Source organism: Orussus abietinus, unplaced genomic scaffold (assembly GCF_000612105.2).
Source record: "Orussus abietinus isolate OABI.00-Male unplaced genomic scaffold, Oabi_2.0 scaffold115, whole genome shotgun sequence".
Lineage (NCBI taxonomy): Eukaryota > Metazoa > Arthropoda > Insecta > Hymenoptera > Orussidae > Orussus > Orussus abietinus.
In genome coordinates, this window is record NW_019394739.1 from 17865 (window position 1) to 42552 (window position 24688).

The following is a 24688-nucleotide window of genomic DNA, read 5'->3' on the forward strand; positions in this document are numbered from 1 at the left end:
GACGGAGATGATCCGGCCATGGTTAATTGAGGACCCCTCGAAGAAAACGCTGGCAGAGAATGAATTTCGGATTTTTCGGCCCGCGCCACAGAGAGGGCGTGTCATGGCGACGCAACGGCGAATCGAACGACGGGTTCGAATAACGCGAGAGAGGAATTATTTTCGCGATTAACGCCGCGAGCGGTTCAACGTTAACGAGGTGTCACTTTTTCTGCGCTGTTATTTTCGGAGCCTGGAATTTCAACGATTTTGTATTCCCGGCATAGACGGTGGTCCTTGTCCCGAAGCGTAACCGCAGGACCGACGCGCACCGGAGAGGTTAGGTTCGCAGTGGAAGTTTTGGAATGATTATTATACATCAGGGAGGTGAAGCATCGACGCGTGGTCCGGAGTAGGGTTCTCGCAAACAGTTCCCCAAAGGTGTCCCGAAGTATCGCCAGAGTGGAGAGTCATCGGAGCCGGCATTCCTCGAACAAGCTGTCCGAGCCAATCGCGTCTCGAGTGGGGTGGTAATTGGCTAATTAGAGGCAAGCCTGTCCCGCCGGCCGCAATCTGGAGCGCCGCGGTCCGCCATTATCCGGGAGTAGTCCGGTCGCCACCTCGCGATTTCCCTCGCTCTTAACTCCCTCCCCGGAGGAGTTTCGAGATTCTACCCGGGAGCACCGTGTAGGGCTCGCGTGAACCTAGAGAAAAGCCTGAAGCAACGAGCCCCTGGCTCCTCTCTAACGGCCCGTAAATCGCGTCCGAAACCGATCTCCTCGGTGTATCCTGGGGTGGCGCGTCTCCGCTTCTCGTCTCCTTTTCCCTATCTAACGTCGTGTTTGCCCACGTCTGTTCGCCTTACCGTCTAGTATCGCTCAAAGGGGTACTCACCGGTGACCGCTTGGAGATCGTGCCAACTCCCTGGAACAAAAGAAAAAGGGACCGTCTCGTTATCGTCGAAACATTCTATTCGTAGTTTCCTTTCAGACACCGAGGTGTGTCCCGAGTGTCTGAAAGACGCCGAGCCACCGAGGCCGGGCGAGAATGGACGCCTTTACGGGTGCGCCTCACCGTACCCTAGAGGTACTCGAAAAAAAATTCCCTTTACGCGTCCCGCCGTCAAAGGGAGTGCGCCCCGCCATTTTCAATCCGCCGGGGGTAAGAACTGCGCCGCTGCGCGAGAAGGGAGTACTTCGAGTGGCGCACTTTCGCGGCACAAAGCCGCGAGCGATCGCACGTTTCCGCTAAGGAACGCCACCCACCTTCGCGATCGAAACGTCCCGTTTCCAGGCCGCCGACCTACGCCCACCTTCACTTCCGGAAAACCCTTCTCCCTGGGAAGACCTCTTTGCCATCTGGAACGCACTCGCCCCGTTAAAAAACGTACCATTATCAGTTATCGGGATAATCGCTCGGCGCTAAAACAGACACTAAACCCTTTTAGTGCCGAACAACGATATATCGTCGTTTTCAAAGTGCTAACGACTTCGGTCGGGATTATAAGGGTTAAGTTGTTATGAAAGTGTCATATATAAATATATGTATCAAAAAGTCAAAATATGTGTAAATGTGATTATGGAGGTCCTGATGAAGGTCTTGAAACTCGCGAAATTTCATTTTTTTCATGGGTGTCGGGACCGTCCTTAGGGTCTTTACATTCATGTGAGAAAGTTTCATTAGCGACCTCAGTCGCCACTTTCAGGACACTGTACTTTCATTGAGGAAAAAAGGAAATAAGAAATGGACCAGATTCGCTATCGACGCCCCCGTTTTTAATTAATTATTGCGTGTTAAGTGACACCACGCGATCGCATGGCAACCGCGGCCAGTCGGAGGGCGTCGAGCTGAAATGGCGCGACTTAAAAGGCGATAACTATAAATAAGGGAAAGTCGTAATTCTCCCCAGGGTGCGTGAGATTGGCACGTACGCCGCGGCTGACACTCGGGCCGTAGGAGGTGCACATGCAGCCGAGTGCATGCGCTGCACCTGCACGCGCGCCGTCGGTTCCCAGCCGAGCTCGGCCATTAGTGTGGCTTTCAAAGTCTAATTTGTAAGCGCGATGTCCGTGAAGACTCCACGAAAGTGACTCCACTTTAAACGCGCGTTTTGCGGAATCCGTTAGCAGCCATCCCGATGCATGTGCAGCGGAAGTTGCACCGCGTCGACGTTTAGAATGTCTAATTTATGCGCGCGCCTCGGCGCCTATCGGTGACCCGGCGGAATAATTCCTGGAAAAGTATCCGGCATAATTCCCGGAAAAGTATGTGGCATAATTCCTGGAAAAGTATCCGCCACAATTCCTGGAAAATCGGGGATTTGCGGTGCACGGCCGGACGAGTTGCATCGCAGATTTAATTCGGGGGCATGCATCGACATCGGTGAATTAACGCTAGCGTGTTGGTTGATCGTTTGGGGCGCGCCATTTTGGACAAAATGGCGGCGCCTCCGTATTAGCGATCGACGCGACCAGGCCGGAAGTCGGAAGTTGGAAGCGTGCCCTTTTCGGGGCGGCGAGGTTCGGCGCGCGGCCGAAAATTGAAAAGAGAAGGAGCGGAGGCGGAAGAAGGGAAATAAATGACTCCCCGGTACAAAGAGAGGAACTCCTTCCCCTTCCGCCCGGCGCAAATCGAGCGTCCTCTTTCTCCTGGAGCCGGCGGTGCTAAGGTGAAAGCGAATTGGCACGGCGCTGCCGCTTCGTCACTTCCTACGCCGGTGCCGTGCGTCGCGGCGCCTTTCTACCGGAAACGAGTCGAAGACACGTATCAATGGGAGGGAAAAAGCACCGAGGGGAACCCGTTTCGCTGGTCCTGCACGCTCCGAGGATCCCCGGCTCCTTCCTCTTCTTCCCCCTGGAGCCGGGGCAGAAGCCAATTAGCGGAGTCGCCGTCGGATCCAACGGACATTAACGAGACCCGATCCTCGAGTCGACTAAAATGAATCTCTCGATAATTTAATCCCATTTTAAAAAAACCTTACATTTTCAAGTCGCTACTACTTTTTATTCAATTTACGTTGGGATGGGGTACACGGTTGCACCCGATCATCGTATCGTAATGTCGAACCAGAATCGATCCTCGAACCGACCGAAAGGAAACCCTCGATAATTAAATCCACCTTTTGGAAAAATTCCACACTTTTCAAGTAACCATTTCCATGTCCAATTTGTACAAGGGTAGGGCTCCACGGTTACCTCCGATCGTCCCGTCGCCCGAGTTCGACTCGCTAACGACCGTTGCCCACCTCTTTCCTCGATGCCTCTTCCTAACGAAGGGGGTAACAGGTTTACGGGAAGAAGTAGGGTCACGGTTTCATGAATGGCCGGATCCCGAGGGCTTCGATCTTGGCGAGGTCCACGTGCGCCATCGTTAATTCCACCTCGGTTGGTCCATTGGCCGGAACTCGGAGAGAACGAGAGCAACCGAGCACGCCGGGTAGGCAACATTTATTACGCTCCGCGAAGAGAGTTGCTTTTTACGGGGAGTAGTTAATCGATCGTAAGATAAAAATTGATACGAGCTGTTGTAACATTTATTACTATCGAGGGAGCTTCGTCGAGGCTATAAAGAAAAATGAGGCGAAGCGTCTGGCGGTTTTTCGGCCCGATGGGGACTTTTGGAAAAGCAATACAAAAATCCCCACAAAATTCAAGGTTTCCCGCGTGAATAAGTTGCACCGAATTCATGGTTCACGGTTAATATTTAATATACACCAGGTCCAAATTGTTTTTTTTTCCAACCTCAATATCGGGCTGAAAAATCGCGGAGAGGAGGCAATGTCAGCGGAAACGGGCCGATGTGTTTTCGGCCCGGAATAAAGGGCTCCTTTGTAAGCAAGCGACCTGTTTGCTCGCGCACAGCGGCGACTTAACGCGAGCTTTGCCGCGTTTACAGAGACGCGTCGGTTCTTTCGAAAATGTTTTCCTACTCCAGTCGCTTTGGCGCGGGGTTTGTCGTTCGGCTTTGGCTTCACTTTCGGCCGTTTCTTCCGTGAAAACAGGAGGCGGGGAAGAAGTGACCACGAGCTCGGCTGGACATCTTGGAAAGTTTTCTCGTTACGGTCGCGGGTTCGCGAACTAACGAGGCTGTGTTCAAAATCGAGGGATACCGAAGAAATCGAGGGGATCCGCGGGATCGTTTTCAGGGGAACTTTTAACGGGGCCTTCTTTTTGACCCGCCTTCATCAGTAGAGCAAAATAGTGATGACCATAATTGCAAGACGGAAATTATCATGGTGTAGGTCTTGGTATTGTATTTAATCAACAGTGAAAGGTAATGATGGGCGATACAGTGATGGCCATGGTGGCAAGACCAAGATTATCATGGTGTAGGTCTTGGTATTGTATTCATTCATCAGTGAGAGGTAGAATAGTGATCGCCATGATGGCAAAACCAAGATTATCACGGTGTTGGTCATGGTTTTGTATGTAGACATTACTGAGCGGTAGAATGAGTCCAATAGTGATGACCATGATGACAAAACCAAGATTGTCATGGTGTTGGTCTTGGTCTTGCAAGAGTGCAAATTTCCAGCCTTGAATCATGCATTTGCCCATCGCTAGAAAGGAGCGTCCCGATTTCGGCGCCGTCTGTTGGAGATACAGACGTCAAAAGGGAATTTGCGGGATTGAAAAGGGCCACCGGGATAAATCACGCCCTGGAAACGCGAGAATCCTTTCTCCAGGATGCCTTTGTCCCGCCGACAGCTGGCCGTGATTCCGCCACTTCCCGGGACGACGACCCGTTAACCCCATCAACGCGGGTGTTCCGAATGCGTGCCCATTCTTTGCAGTCAATCCGGTAGAAAAGTAAACACCGATAATGATCGGCTCGAACGAGGAGAGGAGGAAACTACTAAGGAGAAGGCGAGGTCCTCTCGTCGCTTTTCCAGCGGCGTCGCGACGCCAGATGCACGTCACGCGTCGAATTTCATTTCCACGACAATGGAGAGCTAATCGGCCCATCGGGCGAGTTCGGGATCGGCTCTAAGGGAAAGTGAGCCAACCGGTCGGCTCCAGGGGAAACTCGAAACCAGGGGTTTTCGGATTCTCCTGGGGAATTCTCGGGGATTTTTTCGAGAGGGTCCTCGAGCTCCTGCGGAGATCTTTCGGAAGAAAAGGCACCTAAATATGAGAAAGACGCCATTGTTGCCCGATGAAACGATTTGCTTCACAAATTACGTAACTTGGCGACTCGAGGTTAACGTGGCCTAACTTTCGGCAGATGGCATGGCCGAAGCATTAGGAGCCTCGTCAATGGCCTAGATGATTGTTTCAGTTTTGAAAGAGTCCTTTGTTGGCCCGCCGCTGAAAGGACGACCACTTCGAGCCCGGGACATTGTCGTGAAACACGGAGCCGCAAGGTCGTACAACACGAGACCGGTTGGCTGCAGAAAGTGAGGTTAGACGGCGGTGTACCGAGCAGCGGTCTTTCGGGGAACAAAGAGGCTCATAGGATGCACCGGGATGCACCTCGATCGAGAATACGAGCCCCAACAATGGACCGTGCCCCTTGGTCGGGAAAATACCCTCGAAGAACCCCTACATCGTGGCGGACGTTTATATTTCCTCGCCACATCGGCTCTCCCTGGACAAGGTCCAAAGGAAATGCCCAGAAAATTCTTCGAGTCTCGAACCTCGGAAATCCCGAGAATTCTTCGAACGTCCCCTAATTAAGTGAATCGTCGAGGTTCCACGAAAGCCTTCTATCTAGAATCTCAAACCTGTAATTATTAAACGCTAACGACCCGCCGGCCTTGTACCCGGGATTCCTTAGTGCACTTTATACTTCTTTTCCCTCCTTCTGGAGGAATTCAGGACGCAGGACGCACTCGGAGCGCCAACAATGGCCGTTCTTCCGAGTCGCTGGGGTGTCCTTCGGCAGGACTGCGACCTCGCATTAGGATTTCCCATTTTCTCGGTGCATTCGCCTTCCTGGGGCTCCTGGGTCTTAGGGGTTGCCGAAGTGCAGCGATGCAAGGGTGCAGGCCGCGTCACTTCGGGGTTCCCGGTCGGTACTGCAGAGCTCTTCAGAAGCCATGATTAGCGCGGTCTTCCCCATAGGACTGCGATGGTTCTCCACTCTCTCTTCCTCTCCCTTCCTCTTCTCGATCTGCAGTGCACTTCGGTTTCCTTACCGACCGAGGTCGCCCCGTTCGGTGCACCTCGAGGTCCATTTTCGAACTTTAGTGCTCTTCAGGACTCCTTACTCGCGGAACAACGGAAACGGTGCATTCGCAGCGTTGCACCGCCCTCGAGAGGCTGCACTCTTTCAAGTGCAACGCCCTCCATGACCTTTCTCAATAGCCGGCCGGTGCCTTCGTGCACCGCCTCGAATTGCAGCTCTCCGCGACAGCAATTCCGCCCGAGAGCATGAACTAATGCCTTCAATCATTTTTTTCTCTCTCACCTTTCGCCGAGGTTGAGATCTTGTCGCGCCTGGGAATGACTTTTTAGCGGTTTCTGACCGCGTTATTTTGATTATCGCGATCGACGATTAATCCATCTCGTGATTTCATATTAGGGTGCGTCTCGAGTCGCGTAAACGAGGTAACGATAATTTGCAATGACTCGGAATTCGAGCTGCTAAATCGAGTTTTCATAGATAAATGCATTTTGGCCCCGTTATTTCGATAATCGCGATCGACTGTTAATCCATCTCGTGATTTCATACCAGGGTGCGCCTCGAGTCGCGTAAACGAGGTAACGATAATTTGCAATGACTCGGAATTCCAGCCGCTAAATCGAGTTTTCATAGATAAATACATTTTGGTCGCGTTATTTCGATTATTGCGATCGACAATTAATTCATCTCGTGATTTCATATAAGGGTGCGTCTCGAGTCGCGTAAACGAGGTAACGATAGCCACACAAGTAACGATAATCTGCAATGACTCGGAATTTGTGCCGTTAAATCGAGTTTTCATCCATAAATATGTAGTGGTCGAGTTGCAAGAATTTATCGCCGCGATTTATCGTAGGGTTGTCATTTTATGGAGGAGTACATCAATGATGGTAGGAAGAAGGTTTTAAAGGTCGCGTACATACCGTAAGCGCCGCTTTCGGGAACGTTCCGGCTCCAATTTCCGCGACGGGAACGGGGCAAGAGAGCTCAGGTCACGTCCACAATGGCCGCGCACACGAGCCCCAGAAGCGTTACCAGATGCCGCGAGGTAAAACGCTCCGCCGCCAATTACCGGCACAAAGGGCCCAAAGGAAAGCTCGCATTATTGCACCGACTTCCTCCATTCGGCTGGAAATGTTCTATCTTTAGGGAGGACATAAGATCTTACACACGTGTGCCCACGAATGTCCAAGATGCGGCATTAAAGTCTCCAGGGGCTCGAAATAATTCCAAGCGTCCTGGGAACAAGCGACATCGCGTTTAAAAATTCTACCCACCGAAATCTTGGCAAAAAACGGATTTTCGTTAGTTTCCCCGAGAAGTGTCAGGTGTAAAGAAATTCTCGCCTCTCGGTGCACTCGAGTAAACCGGAAGTCGAGCTCTCTTCTCGACCTCCTTCCGCGGGTAAAACGCGCAGTCGTAATTGTCACGCGACGCATCGGCGACGTAGAAATTTACACGCGATATCGAGATTAACGAAGAAAGTCCCGGAATAGGGGGATCTATTGCTCTAGGAGGAACTCTCGTTCCCACGTGCCGATTTTAAAGTCAAAATCCCCGCGAACAATGCGTCGTCTCTCGCCGGCACGCAACCGGCGCGTTTCCGGCACGTAGGGAATTGCACAGGAAAGAGTGCGCCCCGATTAGGAGGGAAAGAAAAAAGGAAAAAGGGAATAAAAAAAGAGTCGCAGCTGTGGCGACCGAGCAGATGTCAAAATCCCCCTGGTGACAGTCCTCGTTATACTTTCATGAATGCCGGACAAAATTGGAAAACCCGAACTTTCAACCCGTCATCGGACGGACCATTTCCCGGCTACCCATCTCAACCGTGACACCTTGTGAATACGATTGCGGGATGCTGAAATCTCCCGCAAGGCGTCCCGAAATTCCCCTCAAATTTCACTCGAATCGCGCCGTTGGAAATGTTCGTAAAACCACTCCCCTCCGAAATCACAAGTACAGAACGAGTCCAACGCCAGTGACATCACGAAGTGTCGACTGATCGAACTTATCGCGAATTTAGGGATTTTTTTTTTTTTTGTAAATAGGGTTCCAAGTCTCATAAATTCATTCCAGTACTTTTTTACCTGTGCTCCCAGGAATTTTATTCCGCGCCTTTGGTAAAATCTCTGCAGACAAATAGAATATTGTTATCCTAGAGAGTGGTTAGGTGTGAAATTCGAAGGGTTTTCGGTATTTTTCACGGACGGGGAAGATTTCGGCGATTTCGATCAGATTTCTACGGAGAAGACGACCTCCCAGGAGACGCTTTGGCGTCGTTTGTACCGCTCCGTGCTCGCGAAATCCCTGGAGCTCGGTAACCGACGACAAGAGAGGCGCACCGCGCCGTAAATAACACGCGAGGCGGCGTTGAGCGCGGTGCATTCTGCACGGAGGTGACTGCACCTGTGGGTTGGCTCAGGTCCAGACCGAGAGAGGAGTCGATTCCTCGCGTGGGAGATCGACCATCCTCATCCGTTTCATCGACTTCAGGATTTCATCGAAGACCCACTCGGCGATGCGAGAGGAAGGAGCGAGCTCGCCGCGTTCCAAAAGCGTTGGAAGACCGTTTGAATTCGGCCGACCGTTTACATTTGCGATTCCAAAATCGAGGTGACGAAGCCTCCAGAATGGGCTAAATCAGCCCCGTCTCAGGTTATCTCCGGAAATTCCGTCTTCCTCAGAAAAATCTCCTCCTTGTCCAACTCGCCAGGCCTTAAATTTTCTTAAAAGTTCATTTTCCTAGAAGAAAATTTCCTCGCGAAAAATAAAAAAAGCCTAAGTACATCGGAATATATCCTAAGACAGGTGTCTTTTCTCAAATCTAGCGCGTGTCTGGACGTGTACTTGGCTCCTCGCATAAACGTGTTCGGTGTGAAACGCTGCCGAGTTTCTTTACGCGTGAGAGTGCTACACATGAACATTTTTTTTTTGCGAGAAAAGGAAACGTTTTAAAGAACTCTAGACTTAGGCGTCGCTTGTTATCGAGATGAAAGAGGCTGCGAGTTCTCCTCACACAAATATACTTGGCGCGAAATACAGCCGAGTTTCGAGACGGCGAGTCACCCCGTGTATGTCAAAGACAGATACATGGTGCCGGACAAATGAAATGTATTGGCTAACGAAGCGAGGATAATCGATTTCCCAGGCATCCTCGGAGCGGAACTCACCCGATCGGAAGTCTCTCCAGAGGAATCCCCCCGAGAGATCGTTTTGGTCGCTTTGCGACCTCGTGAGCGCTGCTTTCCTCGCCGGCTCGTCTCGTGAAGAGAGATGTGCTCGTGCCAGCTAATGAGAGTCATGGGATGCTGCAGGTCCATATTCTACAAGATATCCTCTCCCAGAGGACGTAATCTCGCCCTGCACCCTCGTGGACGAGCTCCGACCATTTAAGGTGAAGTGAAACACGTCAAGGAACTTGATCGACGTCGATAAAGATTTTTCTAAACGCCTACGTTGCCGACATTCGTTTTTATATTGACAGCTGTGTCGAATTATATTGGGTATTGTACCAAATGGCATACTCCACCTGTCGTTTTCGTACAATAATCATGAAGAAATCGAAGTAAAGCTTCAGAAATTCTCTGGATTCATGCTTTCTGGGGCCCTAATTGACTGCAGAGGGACCTCTGCGCCATCTGCGATTTCCAGGTCAATTAAATTTTCACTTCAAGACCTCGTATTCCCATCGTTTTACCATAGAAGCGCATGCAACACTTCTTTTGCCTTTATCCCGTTCAAATGCGAGTTTATCGATTACCAGAGTGTTCTAAATTGTCATGAAATTGTCCTGACACTTTCGATTCTCATATCGGAGCCTTCGATAATTGTATATTGATCGAAATATGACGACGCCATTTTAGTTCTGGTCTGGATTGAGTTAAAAAAATTTTTTTAAAAATCCAAATTTTGAATGTATCAGGACAATTCTTAGATGATCAGGATTGATGTGTCAAGTTTCGAACAGTTCGGTCTAATACCCTTAAAAAAAAGTGGTGTATTCGAATCGACTGATTTGAAGGGGGTTTCACTTCACCTTAACCGTTTATATCGAATCGTTAATCGGCCGCGTCCGATATTCGGCTTTTTATCAGCTCACGTCTTCATCTCGTTCCACCGAGATGGTCCAGTCTGTTCTTTATTGGACGAGGATCGAGGAATGCCGGAACGGTACATACGCCCTCGCAAAAACTATATATTGCGTCTTAAATAATAAGGAATCTCGCGGGGAAAAAGATGCCCAATGAAAATGTCGGATTTAAGTGCCCTACGAGATCGACGCGACTATCTCGGCAGTTCTTATCAGCGAGGAAAAGAAATACATTACGGCTTAAATAATAAGAAGAAACCTCGTGGGGGAAGTATTGCCCGAGGTAAATGTCGAATTTTACGTGCCCGTTAAGACAAGGCAGAGTTTGGTCGATTCGTCGGTCAGGACCTTATCGATAAGGGATCTTCCCAATAGCTCGAACCAAAGGGACGCCGATAATCGGCCGCATAAGAAATCGATCGAAACGTTTCAATCACGAAGCCACGTGGGCACGTGATCGGACGCCATCGGTACCACCTCGGGAGTTTCTAACAGCGACGATAAGAGATCTTAATCGGCTAGGTAATTTAGTTAATGACCGCTATTAAAACTCCAGCCACGAGCGGCGAATACGTAATTCGTCGTCGAATCCGCCCTGGCTTAGGAGGGAAAGAAATCGGCCCTGCTGCGTTATTCATTAATAAGCAATTAAAAGGAATTCCAACCGGGCGATACTTTCATTATCTAAAGTGCTCCCACCTCGCGGGATAAAATTCCTCTGCGGTTTAAAACCGCGTGCGGACACGCTACAATTTTTCACCGGGGATATATCGCCGTGCCACGTGGCGCCGCGTAATCAGATGCCTTTGAAATTCCTGAAAGATTCCTCCAATTGCGCGGGCAGGGCGCAATTAAAAGTGCCCCGGGAATTCCGGAAAGGAATGCCCGGGAAAACGGCACTGCGTAGGAATAAATTCCGAGTTTAATTCATCGCGGGAGCAGTTTACCATTTTTTTTATGTTTTCTTTTTCTTTCCCCTTTTCATTCCGTTTTTCGACCCGTCTCTTGTGGCTTCCTTTAAGAGGAACGTTCCGACGTGGAAGAAACGTGCGTTCCAAGATGGCGGACGAACTAGGTTAAGATTCGCCGCAGCTCGTAAACACGTAGACACGTTCTACTGTGCACAGCGGAATGGTTGCGCTCTTGCATTCGTTAAACGACGCATTAACGTCCGATGCTATCGAGCGATACGGTTATCACCGAACCCGGGTCGCGTGAGATTAATGTCCCCTCGGTGGCGGGGATGGGCCATTAGGTTCTCGGCACTTTGTAGATTAAGAACCCGATCGGGATCTCCGATCGATCGATGGAACATCTCCTTCGTCTCCCTGATTACTCGAAATGAAATTCTCGGGACGAAGAAAGGCGAAGAAAAGCAGACGCGATAGAATCAGGGCCCATATTTTTACTTATCACTCGCATACAAAAAAAAAAGCATCGAACCTACACCCTATAAAAAAAACACAGTAATATATAAATTCAATATATTTAAGGTTTAAGTACACTGGGAAAAGAGACTAGTTAACTGAAACAAGTATATATATTGTTGCCTGAATCATATATAATCCCAAGAAATAATTATTTCGTTGGGAACAAAAATTTAATTTACTCTTCCTGACATTTCTTGGGACGTATTTGATCTTAGGATTTTGTTGCAGCAGTGCATATTTTATTTTTCTTGAGTCAGCCAAATTACTTTCTCAGGGTAGATGGGAAATGCGAGTTAATGAAAATATCTGACATTCGTTTGTTTATCCTTAGTAACGAGATTCGGCGCGACTGCAGCGCCGCCGGCGCGCTTTGGTAAATCTGGGAAGCTCGAGGAAATTGAGTCGTTCGAAAAAAGAAAAAGAAGAAAAACCGATCCATTGAATCGGGGTCTTTAGAGGGATTTAAAATAGATCTCGGTCCCGTTAATTACGCGACGGATGGGCCGCGTCTGGCTGTTCCGCCGCGGTTTCATAAGGCGCCCCGAAACGGAGTAATTAACGGGGGAATTAACGGCGTGCGCCGCCACGTGACCGGCGGATAACGCCACCTTCTCCGTAGGTTGGAAATCTGACGTAACGCTCGGGAGCGATTACATCGCGAGGTCTATTTGCGATTATCACTGGCGGCTAAATGAAAATGTGCAGCCGAGCGCGGCGGCCGACCACGTGACCGCGTCTCGCTCCAGAAAGCCGCCATCTTTAATTTCCCGATAGGAGATCGGGTGAAGAACGGTTTCACCTCGCGAAACACGGAGTTTTCCCCATATCCGTGGGAGAAGCCCCTAGTAAGATAACTGAAATGAAAATCGCCGCATGGAAAGGAGACCCAGGACGCGAGTTTTCCATTCTTTTCCCCGGTTAATGGAGGTTTTTCTCATCGGTGACGCGATTCGGAATCCGTTACCGTGTCGTTAAGTTTCTTTCTCCGGTACGTGCCGCTGTCTCGGAGTAACACGCGAATATGTGTAATTAATGCCGCCGCGATTTATACAGCAAATTAACGGCTGTGCTAAGCAATTGCCGGGGACTTTATCTGCCGCGCCGAAGTGGGCTTTTTACGCGGGACTTTTTGCCCGAACGATTTTACGTCTGCCGTTAAGGCCGGGAATGACCGCCGCCGAGAATTACCGGCCGGTAATTCGAACGCGTTACGGACTCGGTTTCCTCGATCCGACTATCGAAAAAGTCCGTTAATTGGGTCTGTCGTGCACGGACGACAAAACCGACGACTTTTATACCCACGAAATCCATTCCGCTCGGTTCTGGTATTTTAATAACAAAGCCGAACTTTCTCTCCACTCCCCTTCTTAGCTGGGTGAGTCACTCGTGTATTCGCTTTTCAAACGGCGACGACGCGTGACGATTGCCGAAAACCCCTGCAATCGGATGATCATTCCTCTAAATATTCTACGAACTCCACCTTTAACGGAAAATCACGGCCCCTAAATTTCATTTAGGTTCGCATTGATAACGAGTCGCTCGTGTATTCGCTTTAAGACGGCGGCGACGCGTGACGATTTCCAAAGACGACTTCAATCCGGTGGTCCTTATACAAAATATTTTAGAAACTCCGTTTTTAATCAAAACCAAAACCCTCAATTTTCATGTAGGTCCCTGCGGTTACAAGAAAAATTCCAATCCCGAGAAATAAGGGAAATCTCTCTCTCACTTGAAGCAGTAGAAATTTCGAGACCCGAGTAGAAGCAGCCGACCCGCAAAAACGGAGAGCGCGTGGGGGATCGAAAGAGAGGCATTTATTAAAGACAGAGCGAGATGGAAAAATAAATCCCCGAGGGAAGATGTATCGCGGATCGGGCAGAAATCCGGGCAAGAAGTACATTTGCTTTTTCGAAACAGAGTCGATTCGTCAAAGCGGGCAAAGAATAGCGGCCAGGGGGTGGTGGGTGAGGTTAGGTTTCGACGCGCTACGACGAAGTGGCTCAAAAAGGTTAACGACCGTCTCGAATATCCCGCCAATCCGGCCCCGGAAGTGACGTCATTTCTCTCTCTCGTCTGCCTCCTGCCTCTTTCTCTCTCCGTGTTTTCCACGAGGCGATTTCCCGGGAAAACATTTCCGAGGGTGGGAAAGCGGGAGTCCGACGACCCGCGGGGTAAAAGGGAGACCAAGAGAGGGGCGATCGGTCAAAAAGTTTTGAGTCGCAAAACACGCGAGAATCCAGGGGCGACTTCTCTCCTAACGAGGTTAACCCTGCATATCGTACTGACCTAGGCCAACCTTCCCTATGCACCGTCTCCAGGGTCTGCGAAAAACACGCCCCGACGATTTATGTCGCATTTTCCTCGCCTTCTTCCCTCGAGATCCTCCGGGATTACGTCGCCGAACACCCTCTTCCCTTTTCTCCCGAGACCTGGCAAAAACTGGTGCATCCCCGCGTAAGTGCAGTTGCGTAAAAGTGGGTCCAGACGGGAGCATTTTTCTGTGCCGTGCGAAAATATCTAGACGTGGGTCTAGGGTGTGTATCCCCTAGGGCGCGAATGATCACTATTCGTCCCTCGTGGGTATTGCGATGAATTTTTCCGTGAATGCTGCGTGGATGTCGAAGCAATCAAGATTTTAAGAGTGGAACGCAATCTCGAGAACAAAAGAATTAACGCGCACGTCGTTTGTGAACTCAGAGACGCTCGCGTCTGGACCCACCTCCAATGTGGGTTTTGTGTGTGTGTAAACGCTCTGAGCACTCATAAACGCTGTCCGTCATCGACGCACATGAGGACATTCTTGTGTGGATCGATGCTCAGGGTGGACACAGGACCGAAATCGTCGAAGTTTCGACAGTACCACTCAAGGTGGACGAAATCATTAGGACGAATGGAAGTTGTCGAGAAATTTACTCACACGAGTCGTTGGGTGACGAATAGGGGATGGATGCTTGAAAGGGTTACTCAAGTGCTGTTTAAATACGCGACCGCGTAAGTACACATGGGAAGGAGGCATTTAAATAAGCGGCCGTGCATCGGGGGCGGCTAACCCAAGTTTTTGCGGCCGCGGGCGTTTAAATCCCCGCCGGGCAGCGCGGCCCCCGTGGGCGGGCAGATGGGATTTAATGCGTACGTTAAACGAGCATAATCGATAGGTCAACAGGCGTGTAACACGCGAGCGGGGTTGCACCGGTTGTACAGTCGGACTGCTCGTTAAATTGCCTCTCCTTCTAATTACGGAGACGGTTTCGGAAGAGCTGCAGCTGACGGATTGATACCGATGGACGAACGCGTTGCATCGTCTTGATATTTCGAGGATTCCGCCTCTCCCCCGTGACATAGCTCGCAATATTTCACGAAATATCGAAAGACATTCGAGGCGACGACAATATCCCATAAAGAAATTCAGAAATGAATTTCTTCGACGGAGTTAAATCGAGTTTTCTAATTGCGATGAGGATTTTCAAAGAGTCGCGGTTTACGGGTCGACACGGACAGCCATGCATTTTAGCGTTTGGATATTTTGACGATTATAATTCTGCCGCGAATGTTGCTCGTAATAAATTCACGGAACACGGGGAAGCTCATCGACGATAACGATTTCCCTCTCGAACGGGCGTTGCAAAATACCTCGCAGCAACGTTCCGCGTTCGCCATTTCGGTGCGCAATCGCGGCCAATCGTTTCTTACGAGGGTTTTGCATCATCTCCGGTCGAGAAATACGCGCTTTTGTTCTGCGCGATAACGAGCCCCGTTATCGTTCGACGACTTCGTCCCGACTACCGGCTTTCGGGTCGTAGGGACAAATTAGCCGTCGTTATCATTACCAAGCTCGGCGGAGAGTGTCGTCAGCTGCGGCGTCAAGACATCCAGTCTTGGGTGAGAAAAACTGGAGAGAGAAAAAAAAGGGGGGAAAACGAAACGGGGCCACCAGACGCGTCGCCAACTCAGAAGTGAACTGTAATTTTGCTGAACTCTTGCAGAAGTTGCGCGGCGATTCAAAATGGCCGCCGCCGGTAGCGCGAAGGCCCGACGGACTCGAAGCGCCGTTCGACCCGTGGATACGTCGGTGACGTTACCGAAATACTTGTGAATATTTTACGAGATGTAATGCAGACAGCTCGGGTATGTAGATATGCTCATTTGCCGTGGATTACCTTACTATGCGCGTCGCTATGCACCGCGTCGAGTATCCTCTATGCGTGCTATGCACTTTCGAGCTGAATTACGGATACAGCGCGGAGTCACGGTAAACATTATTACTATCCTATTACCAGGGTATCTTCGGCCTCACGTGACGTGGTATGCTGTTAACTCATGCCCGGCAATTGTGTAACGTCTGGAACGTGTGTTTTTACGCATAACATGTAATGCTGAGGCGAAAAGTAAAGCACACAATGGGAGCAATAACGCGGCATTGTCTCGAGGTACGCGTTTATTGCAGGCCGCTTATTGCAACATTCACTTCCGACATCTAGGTGAATTCCTGGAAAATTATTGTTCTTCAATAATCAACGGATTAAGGTGAAGTGAAGCCCCCTTCAAATCAGTCGATTCGAATACAACACTTTCTTTTAAGGGTATTAGACCGAACTGTCCGAAACTTGACACATCAATCCTGATCATCTAAGAATTGTCCTGATACATTCAAAATTTGGATTTTTCTCAAAAATTTTTTAACCCAATCCAGACCAGAACCAAAATGGCGTCGAGCTCTCATATTTCGATCAATATACAATTATCGAAGGCTCCGATATGAGAATCGAAAGCGTCAGGACAATTTTACGAAAATTTAGAACACTCTGGTAATCGATAAACTCGCATTTGAACGGGATAAAAGCAAAAAAGTGTTGTATGCGCTTCTATGTCAAAACGATGGTAATACGAGGTCTCGGCGTGAAAATTTAATTGCCCTGGAAATCACAGATGGCGCAGGGGGTCCCTCTGCAGTCAATTAGGACCCCAGAAAGCATGAATCCAGAGGATTTCTGGAGTTTCACTTCGATTTCTTGATATTTATTGCACGAAAACGACAGGTGGAGTATACCATTTGGTACAATGTTCAATATAATTCGACACAGCTGTCGATATAAAAACGAACGTCGACAACGTAGGCATTTAGAAAAATCTTCTTTATCGGCGTCGATCAAGTTGCTCGACGTGTTTCACTTCATCTTAAGGTGACGCAACCCACGCGATGAGTGAGGTGGAGGGAGGTACTATTATATATTGTTTCACGTCCCGCGCGACGTTTCGTCCATATTATATGACCGTATGTATGTACTGCAGCTCGTTTACGGGAACTGCATCGAATCGCAGCAAATATCGTTACTAACCTATTATTGTCATCAGTGTGGCATTTGCATCGCTTATATCATTATACCGCCACCCTGCTCCAATCTCTGAATATTGATCGGCCGAGTGTCGAGGGAAGATAGCGCGCCGGCGATAATAGTTGATTAATTTTCTGCACCTATATCGATCCCTCACTATGTTCATTTATGATACGCTATGTAGTACATGGTGGATGCAGTTTACCCCATCTAAAAATAGGTTTTCGGAGTTCCATTTCGTCACATAGACGGCGCAGCTAAATTGGCCGGAGCGCGGATAACGAATCGAGCCGAGTCGCAGTGGCACACTCCAATTAATTCATTAATTCATCGGGTCCGCCGGGGATCCGCGGAATTACTGCGCAGCCCGGCAAGAGTCAAGTGGCAATTATACAATTATGTAACTTGAGGGCCATTGAGTTTATCGTACTGTGACGCGGATGCCGGGGAGGGGGCGAAACGCGAAAAAGCGAGACGCCGGCTCCTCGGGCATCCGATCGACCGTAACTTCGCAGCTTTATTAACCCATTACCTGTCGCTTGTAAAAACAATTAAGAAACACCGGGACCGAGATATTAATTCGAGGCGAAAGGAACCGGCAAGGTTCTCCTCGCATATACATTATTTCCGAGTCTTTACTTCCTCGGAGTTAAGGGACTTAAGGTGACACTAAAGAGGCATCCGAGAGGCCAGTCGTCAGAGATCTTTTCTATTTCATATTTCAACACTTCAATCCTGTACGTAATTGAAATTTCACGATAGTCAAAACCTTGGCTAGGTCCTCCAACTTCACGTGGTAAAATTTTTAACGATTTGGTGCACCCTGCTCGGAGAAAAATGTCATTTGGCTCTTGGGACGTCATTTTCATATCGCCTTAATCCAGCTCCGGCGCCGTCATTTTGCGGCCATCTTTCCTGCTCCGGCCGCACCGAAACGGGCGCATTTCCATGGCGTTCTGGAAGTTGAACGACCGGCGATATCCCGTCGGAAACCGCAGAGCGTTTCTCGGACCAACGTCTTCCGTTCCGATAGGCTATCGGCCCTCGTCATCTTCCTCGGCCCCAAGCCGGGACGAGGCCCGAAGAAGTCGCCATGACGCCGGGCGGACCGAACTTCTTCTCGTGGAACGAGCTCGGATAAGGAATTAAGGTCGCCTTAATTCCGCGGCGGGTCTGCCGGGTCTTCTCGTCGACGACGGAGACCCGGAAGAGCGTCTCCGGCGTCCAGGAGCCCGACGTCGCTCCGCTCGTCCATTTTCAGCGCACCGACTCGTCAGGCCATCGCCTTAACGTCCAATTCTGGAGGGAAATCAAGTCTGCACACGAGATTATCTGGAGCCGGGTCCCAGTGGAGACAGAAGGGGTGCCTCGGGAAGAAGGGAAGTCCCGGGGAAGTCTTTCCCTCGGCGACCGTCGCCGTCGCGGCGCTCCGGACGCGGAAGGAGCGAAGAAGGTGGAGGCGCGTGAAGTTTATTCAGACATTTTTTTTTTCTATCCTGTTTATGTATAAAGAAAAAAGACATTTGTCCATTTAGTAAAGAATTTAGCAAAGGATAGCATCGATGGCTCTTATCGCAGGACCAATTGCACTGACAGCGAAAATTGAAGGCAATTGAAAGAAACCGTCGACGCAACCACATCTTCCTCCATAAAACTTGCTATTGTCGCTATTATATATATCGAATAAGCGATTTCAAATTTCTAGTCACTAGTAAATATCTCTACCATGAGTAAGCGTTGCCTCGGTTCTGTCGTATAAAAACAGTTCTTTGGCGTTTTAACAAATTTTTCCAGCCCATTTGCCGAAGCGAGTGAAATATTGTATTATGACCGTGAATTATTTTTCCGAGTGCACAGCACGGATGCGTCACGGACACGGTACGGATGTGTCCGAATCGGCCTTATTCCTCCGCGTGTATTCCGCATGCGGTGCCACCGGCGCACACGTACGCGCGGCCGTCATGCAGGCTGCGTCCAAACAATGACACGGAGATGCAGCGGACGCGGTAATGTTATGCATTGCGAAAATATACTGTGTGTCCGGCCTGCGAAAAATAAAGAGAGCGCGGAATCCGGGGAGGGGGGTATATCGCACTTATGCACGTACGTTGTGTATTATAATTGCGATACCGCGAGCGGACGCCCGAACAATGGGGCCGGACGGACTGTCGACGTTTTTCGGGGGGTTCCTTCGAGTTAGGCCAAAGAGAAGTCGCCTCGTTCCACTTTTGTTCACGCTTGTTCGTGGCCGTCCTTCCGGAACCGAGTTCGGCAGTGGAAACGGCACGGTGGTGTAATTTCACTCAAGGTGTGCGGTTAAAACGCACGACGGTGGAGAAAAGAACGTGCGTGCCGCAGGAAATCGTAAGTGGAAACCGAATAGGGATGAAGAGATGCCCCACAGCCGGAAGAAGTGGACACGTGGTCATAAGATTTGTTCCTTGACATATCACTTGAAAACAGATAAATTAATATGGTGTAATAATATGGTATAAAGAAGTTTCCACGAGGACAAGGTTTGGAGGTGCGAAAACCGCTCACATCGTTCGGGTGAAATTAAATAAAGAAATGCATACAAATATGGTATACAGAAGACTAGCTCTGTGAACAAAGAAGCCTGGGGAGTTGATGATAAAAAGTGAGGTACCTTTTGAAAATCTTGAGTTCTGGATTTTTTTAGAAAATTTTCAAGAGACTCAACCGAAGCGATGGGGTCTTCCTGATATCCACGTCCATGCATTTCTGATCCTAAACCACACAAATGCTGATAAGTTGGCCGAATGCGCTAGCAGTCCATACAGACAGCGTGGTATCAGCGAGCGGAAGAACAGCGGGATGCGTGTACGCACGCGGAATACGCACCGTAAGCACGTACCCGCACGCCACGCAAGAGCGGGGCGTAAATCGCGACCTGGGTTCAGGATGCACTAATGCAATGTGTGTCGAGCTCGCACGAGTGCCGTTGCATATCGTTACGCTAACGAACAATGAACCGCGCAAGGTATCAGAGGAAACGCGATAGCGCCATTGATAAGATCTGAAATGTAATCTTGGTAAGCGCGAATTTTGGAGGGCACGTAAACGACGATAACAGCTCAGAGTTCCGATAAGTGATTTCCTACTATGAACAAATTGCAATTATCCAGGGTGTTACTTGAAAATTTTAGGGCACCCGAAGTACCGCATGCGACATGAATTTGCGGGCGCGCGGATAAGCAGCATGTGCCAGAACGGTCCGAAAACGGGCGTTGCAGACCCGTTGCACCGCGCACGCGACAATGCACCTCGAGTGGGAAATTTAAGCTACGGAATCGGCCATCCCGCAGTGTTGGGCGTTTCGATCGGAGATCGATTGCGCAACACGGGAGCACCTGGTACGAGGGGTGCTCCTCGTGTACGTTCCAACATGGCGCGGGAGGTGGACGCGGACAGGTAAAATTTATTAGACACGTGCCGACCCGAATAACGCATAGCAACGGAGCGAGGGTCCCGACGCAATGCGTGCACGTCGAGACGAGGCACTGCGGCGACGTCTGCGCCAACGCGCCACGAGTGGATTAGGTTAGTTTAGATTAGTTTAGGTTAGGTTAGGTTAGGTTAGGTTAAGTTAGGTTATATTAGGTTAGGTTAGTTCAAGTTACATTAGGTTAGGTAAGCCCGGTTTTTCATGGCGCAGGCGTCATTTTCCAGGCGGAGGCTGGAAACGGGAAGGGTGGAGATCCACCTCGGCAGTCGGCGAGGGAGACAACGACGCCGTAGAAATAATTACCGACGTTTCGTCGTGCTCGCGGCGATAATCGCTCGTCGGCCGTGAATAATACATGAAGAGAGGAGACCGTAGCACGGCTTATCCTCCGTCGGATATTTATGCACGAGCCACTGGCTCGGTCATCCGTGCGACACGGGCTCGCTTAAGAGACGAGAGACCGGCTAGACGACCGGAGGGGGAGGGGGCATAGAAAGGAGAAAGAGGGCTGCACCCCCGCCGACGGTGCAGCAGCGTTGGAGAAGAATTAAGCCCCCAGCAAGACGGTGGGTGGTGGGTGGCTAGAGACCACGCTTCAATTTACAAGAACCCTCTCCTAGGAGTTAAACCCCCCTGGAGTACCGAAAATTTCCCACGGAATTTTCCACGGCTTTTCGAAATCCGAGGTCGAAATTCTATTTACACTCCGTACGTGACCCTTCGCCATCCACTGGGGTGACGGAGACCTCGCGGAATAATTCGCGACGCCGCCGTAAATTTCGACGCCGCGTTAACCGCAAGCCCAAAAACGCACCGTTAAACGCGCCGCACACGTCTTCGATATACGATTCATAATTATGGCGTGATATCGCAAATGTGATCCTAATCAGTCCTCTTCGTCTCCACCTCCATCGGTGAGCTCGCGACCTTAAAGTGATATGAAAGGGTCACTACATATAGTGACCCTACATATATATGCGTGAAACGTCAAAATATTCAAAAAACTTTTCTCCAAACTGGATTCACCGAATCATTTGAAACATCAGCACGCGATTATGTAGACCTCATGAATTTTCATTTTTAATAGAAACGTTTCAATATTTATCCCAGACTAGAACCAATACATAGTTTTCTTGAAAACTGAAATTTCATGAGCACCACGCTCTTCTTTGCAACTTTCATGATCACGAGCTGAAGTGTCAAACGATTCGGTGCGCCCAGTTTGGGGAAAAGTTTTATCAATATTCTGACGCTTTGGATAGGGAGAACGACCCTTTCGTATCATCTTAACCTCGTGAAACGAGCGCTTCGAGCGACGTGAAATCCCTGGAAATGTCCAGGAATCGAATGGCAGTCCGAATTAAACCTCCGGTCCGTCTCTCTCGGTGCAACTGCGAGCTGCAACGCCCGGTTTCCTTAACGGCTCGTATTTTACGTTCGGCGGGCAGTCGTTGCACCGGAGGCGCAACACCTCACCGGGCGTAACCGCGCACGCGCACTTTCGTCGAGGCTGCTACTGGCGTGCGCTGCTGCACGCTCCTGCACGCTCCTGCCTGCTGCTGCATGCCGCCACCTGACTCGCGGCACGTATCCGTTGCATGCTGGCGCATCCGCGCGCCGCTCGGCGACACGCGAGCGTGTATCGCGCGCGCGCAGGACGCCCTGCACGCACCGCGCGTGCGCCGCGAGTGCACGCACACCCGTGCCCGAGACAATTTCCTCCAATGCACCTCACCGGAGGCCAATCGGCATCCTCACGGCCCGAGGCCGGTCACTTGGCAACAGCGAGCCGCGGACGCCAAACCGAGAACTGCATCGGCCTTGGTGCACCAGAGATGCACCGAGGTGGTGAACGCCGTAAGAGGGCGCGAAAGGAACTGGGTGAAGAAACTGAGACTCGATAACACTTATCATCGGTGCGCTAAAAAGAAGACAAAAAAGAAAAACCCCGAACTAAAGAGAAATCTCATCGAACGGTGCCAAAGCAACATCTTGTTAATTCAAAGAATAATAATCCCTTCGAATTTGAGTGAAATAATTATTTTCTGGATTAACGAGATGTTTCTTCGGACCGATGAATTTTCTTACTCGCGGTGTATGGTAAAATGTAGATTGAGTATGTTCATCAAGGGAGCCTGATCTTTCTTTTCAGGTGCACTAGGACTAGCTCAGCTAAGTTAGGTGAGTCTTCGAGCGTTGCATCTGTCGGTGCAACGATTCGTTTATCATGACTTATGATATTGTCATCGTTATCGGGAATTGAGATATGAAGGCGTTTGACGGAAAGACGCTGTGATAGGCGCGCGGTCCAAAGTTAGTCAGCGAGATCGGAGAGAGTGGACTCTCGCGGGGATCGACGGTCGTCGCCGCGACGCCCCGAAACGGCGTCGGACGCATCTCCGGCTCTCGTCAGGTGTGAAAGGTGCACGCGGCTAAGGCACGGCCCGACCGAGCGTGACTCTCCGCCGACTTATTGGGGCGTGACGCGATAGTTCGCGCCACGGAAGCCTAACCTAGAAAATCGTGCCCCTCGCCGGGCCCCGGGAAAAACGCGGCTCGGTCGTTAGCTCGGCGTCGTTAAGCGTCGTCCAGCGTCGTCCAACGGGGGCAGCGTTAACGACCGGCCGAGCCTCGTTTACTCCGACTCTACCTAAAGGCGAGACGAAGCTGGCTACCCTCCTTTCAAGTAGCCTTTTCCGATTTTTTAAGTCAAACTTCATTAAATCAAATGGAAAATCCCCTGCCAGAAGCTTCGCAGATTCGTTGCACGAAGAGGGGGCCTACATTCCCTTTTAAATATCAAACCATGATGACAAGTTATCGAGGAAGCATTAACTCCTAAAAAAGTGTCCCTCTATCGCACACAGGGAAAAAAAAGATTAGTTAACCGAAAGAAATACATATTATTGGCATGTATATCGTTGCCTTAATCACGTACAACTGCAAGGAATTATTCCGTTCAGAAGAGAAATGATATCGTCGATTTAAATCAGTTTTGTTTACTCAGTCTGACATTTCTTCTTTGGTCGTGTTTGATCGCAGGGTTTTGTAGCCGCAATGTATTTCTTTTCTTTTCCTTTTTTTCCGGAGTTAACTAACTTTTCTTCTCGGTGTATTTTTTCCCTCGAGCTGGAGATAAATCCACCCGATCCAGACCGATGGCGCTTCGACGATAATTCCCAGAGTTCAGAGATACAGGAATACGGGAAAAATAAAAGGCACGCCCACTTCGCGGGGAAACCGGGATACCCCCTGAATCCGGAAACTCGAGCTGGAATTTAGGGACGCGGATTTTTATTGAGCACCAATGGCACCCTGCGATGACCCGATACCACTCAAGCGATAGAGGTTTGCACCGGCGAATTTAAAACCGCATCTTTTGCCCTGTCCATGGAGTATAATGGGGCTTTGTCCGCGTATATCTGGAGGGAGGATCGCGGCCCCGTCCCCGCGTGTCGTTTTTCCGTGAAATTGGCCGGCGCCCGTGTAAGGGAGCATTCGAATCTAGATGAAAGCCTCGGAAGTTCGAAGCGGCGATGGTTCCGCTCCTTAGAAGTCGGCGAGCCGACTCGCTTCTCGCGAGTTTTTCACCTCTAAGGCGAATCTCACGGATCGATGCGGACGCCGAAGGGTGGAGGCGCGCTCCAGAGAGTTTCGGGGCCGAGCTGGCCAGCGGCCGTGAAAGAGCGAGTCTAGATCGAGATTCGGAAACTCCGACTGGAAATGCTGCGAGCAACCTTTCGCCGCCCCTTTGCATCGAGCCTTTAAGCTCCGGCTCCTTCGAGATTCGTCCCGACGCGGTAAAAACGCTGCATTAAAGCGAGATGAAAGGCGTCGAATTATTGAACCAACGTCGGTGGACCGGCAATTTTTTCTAATTACTATTGAGTCGAGGTTCTGATAGTCTTCGTTATCAGCTATGAATTTTCAAAAGACGTGAAATGTAAAGAATATACGTCGACGCGGTGAAAACGCTACGATATTAAGATGAGATGAAGGGCGTCGAGTAATTGAACCTACGTCGGTGAATCGGCAATTTTTTTTGAATTACCATTGAGTCGAGGTTCTGATAGTCTTCGTTATCAGCTATGAGTTTTCAAAAGACGTGAAATATAAAGAGTATGCGTGGACGCGGTGAAAACGCTACGGTATTAACCCTTGGCTACTAAGAGCCCCTAAAGGCGCCCGACGTTTGGTCCAATGTTGCCTGCACGGTCAGACGAATTTCGCCCATATGTCGAAATGGCTCCTAGTTTGAAGGGTTAAG

The 24688-nt window shown here is 49.9% G+C and overlaps 1 protein-coding gene across 1 annotated transcript in view; it reads right to left on the minus strand.

Moving 5' to 3' along the window:
• Positions 1–873: 873 nt before the first annotated feature.
• LOC111673845 overlaps positions 874–24688 on the minus strand; it is a gene marked incomplete at its 3' end in the record, with an annotated part of 208512 nt that continues 184697 nt past the window's right edge. The window contains exon 9 of the mRNA XM_023433147.1: positions 874–903. Within this exon, the coding sequence (XP_023288915.1) occupies positions 874–903 (30 nt within the window). The remainder of the gene's footprint in view (positions 904–24688) is intronic.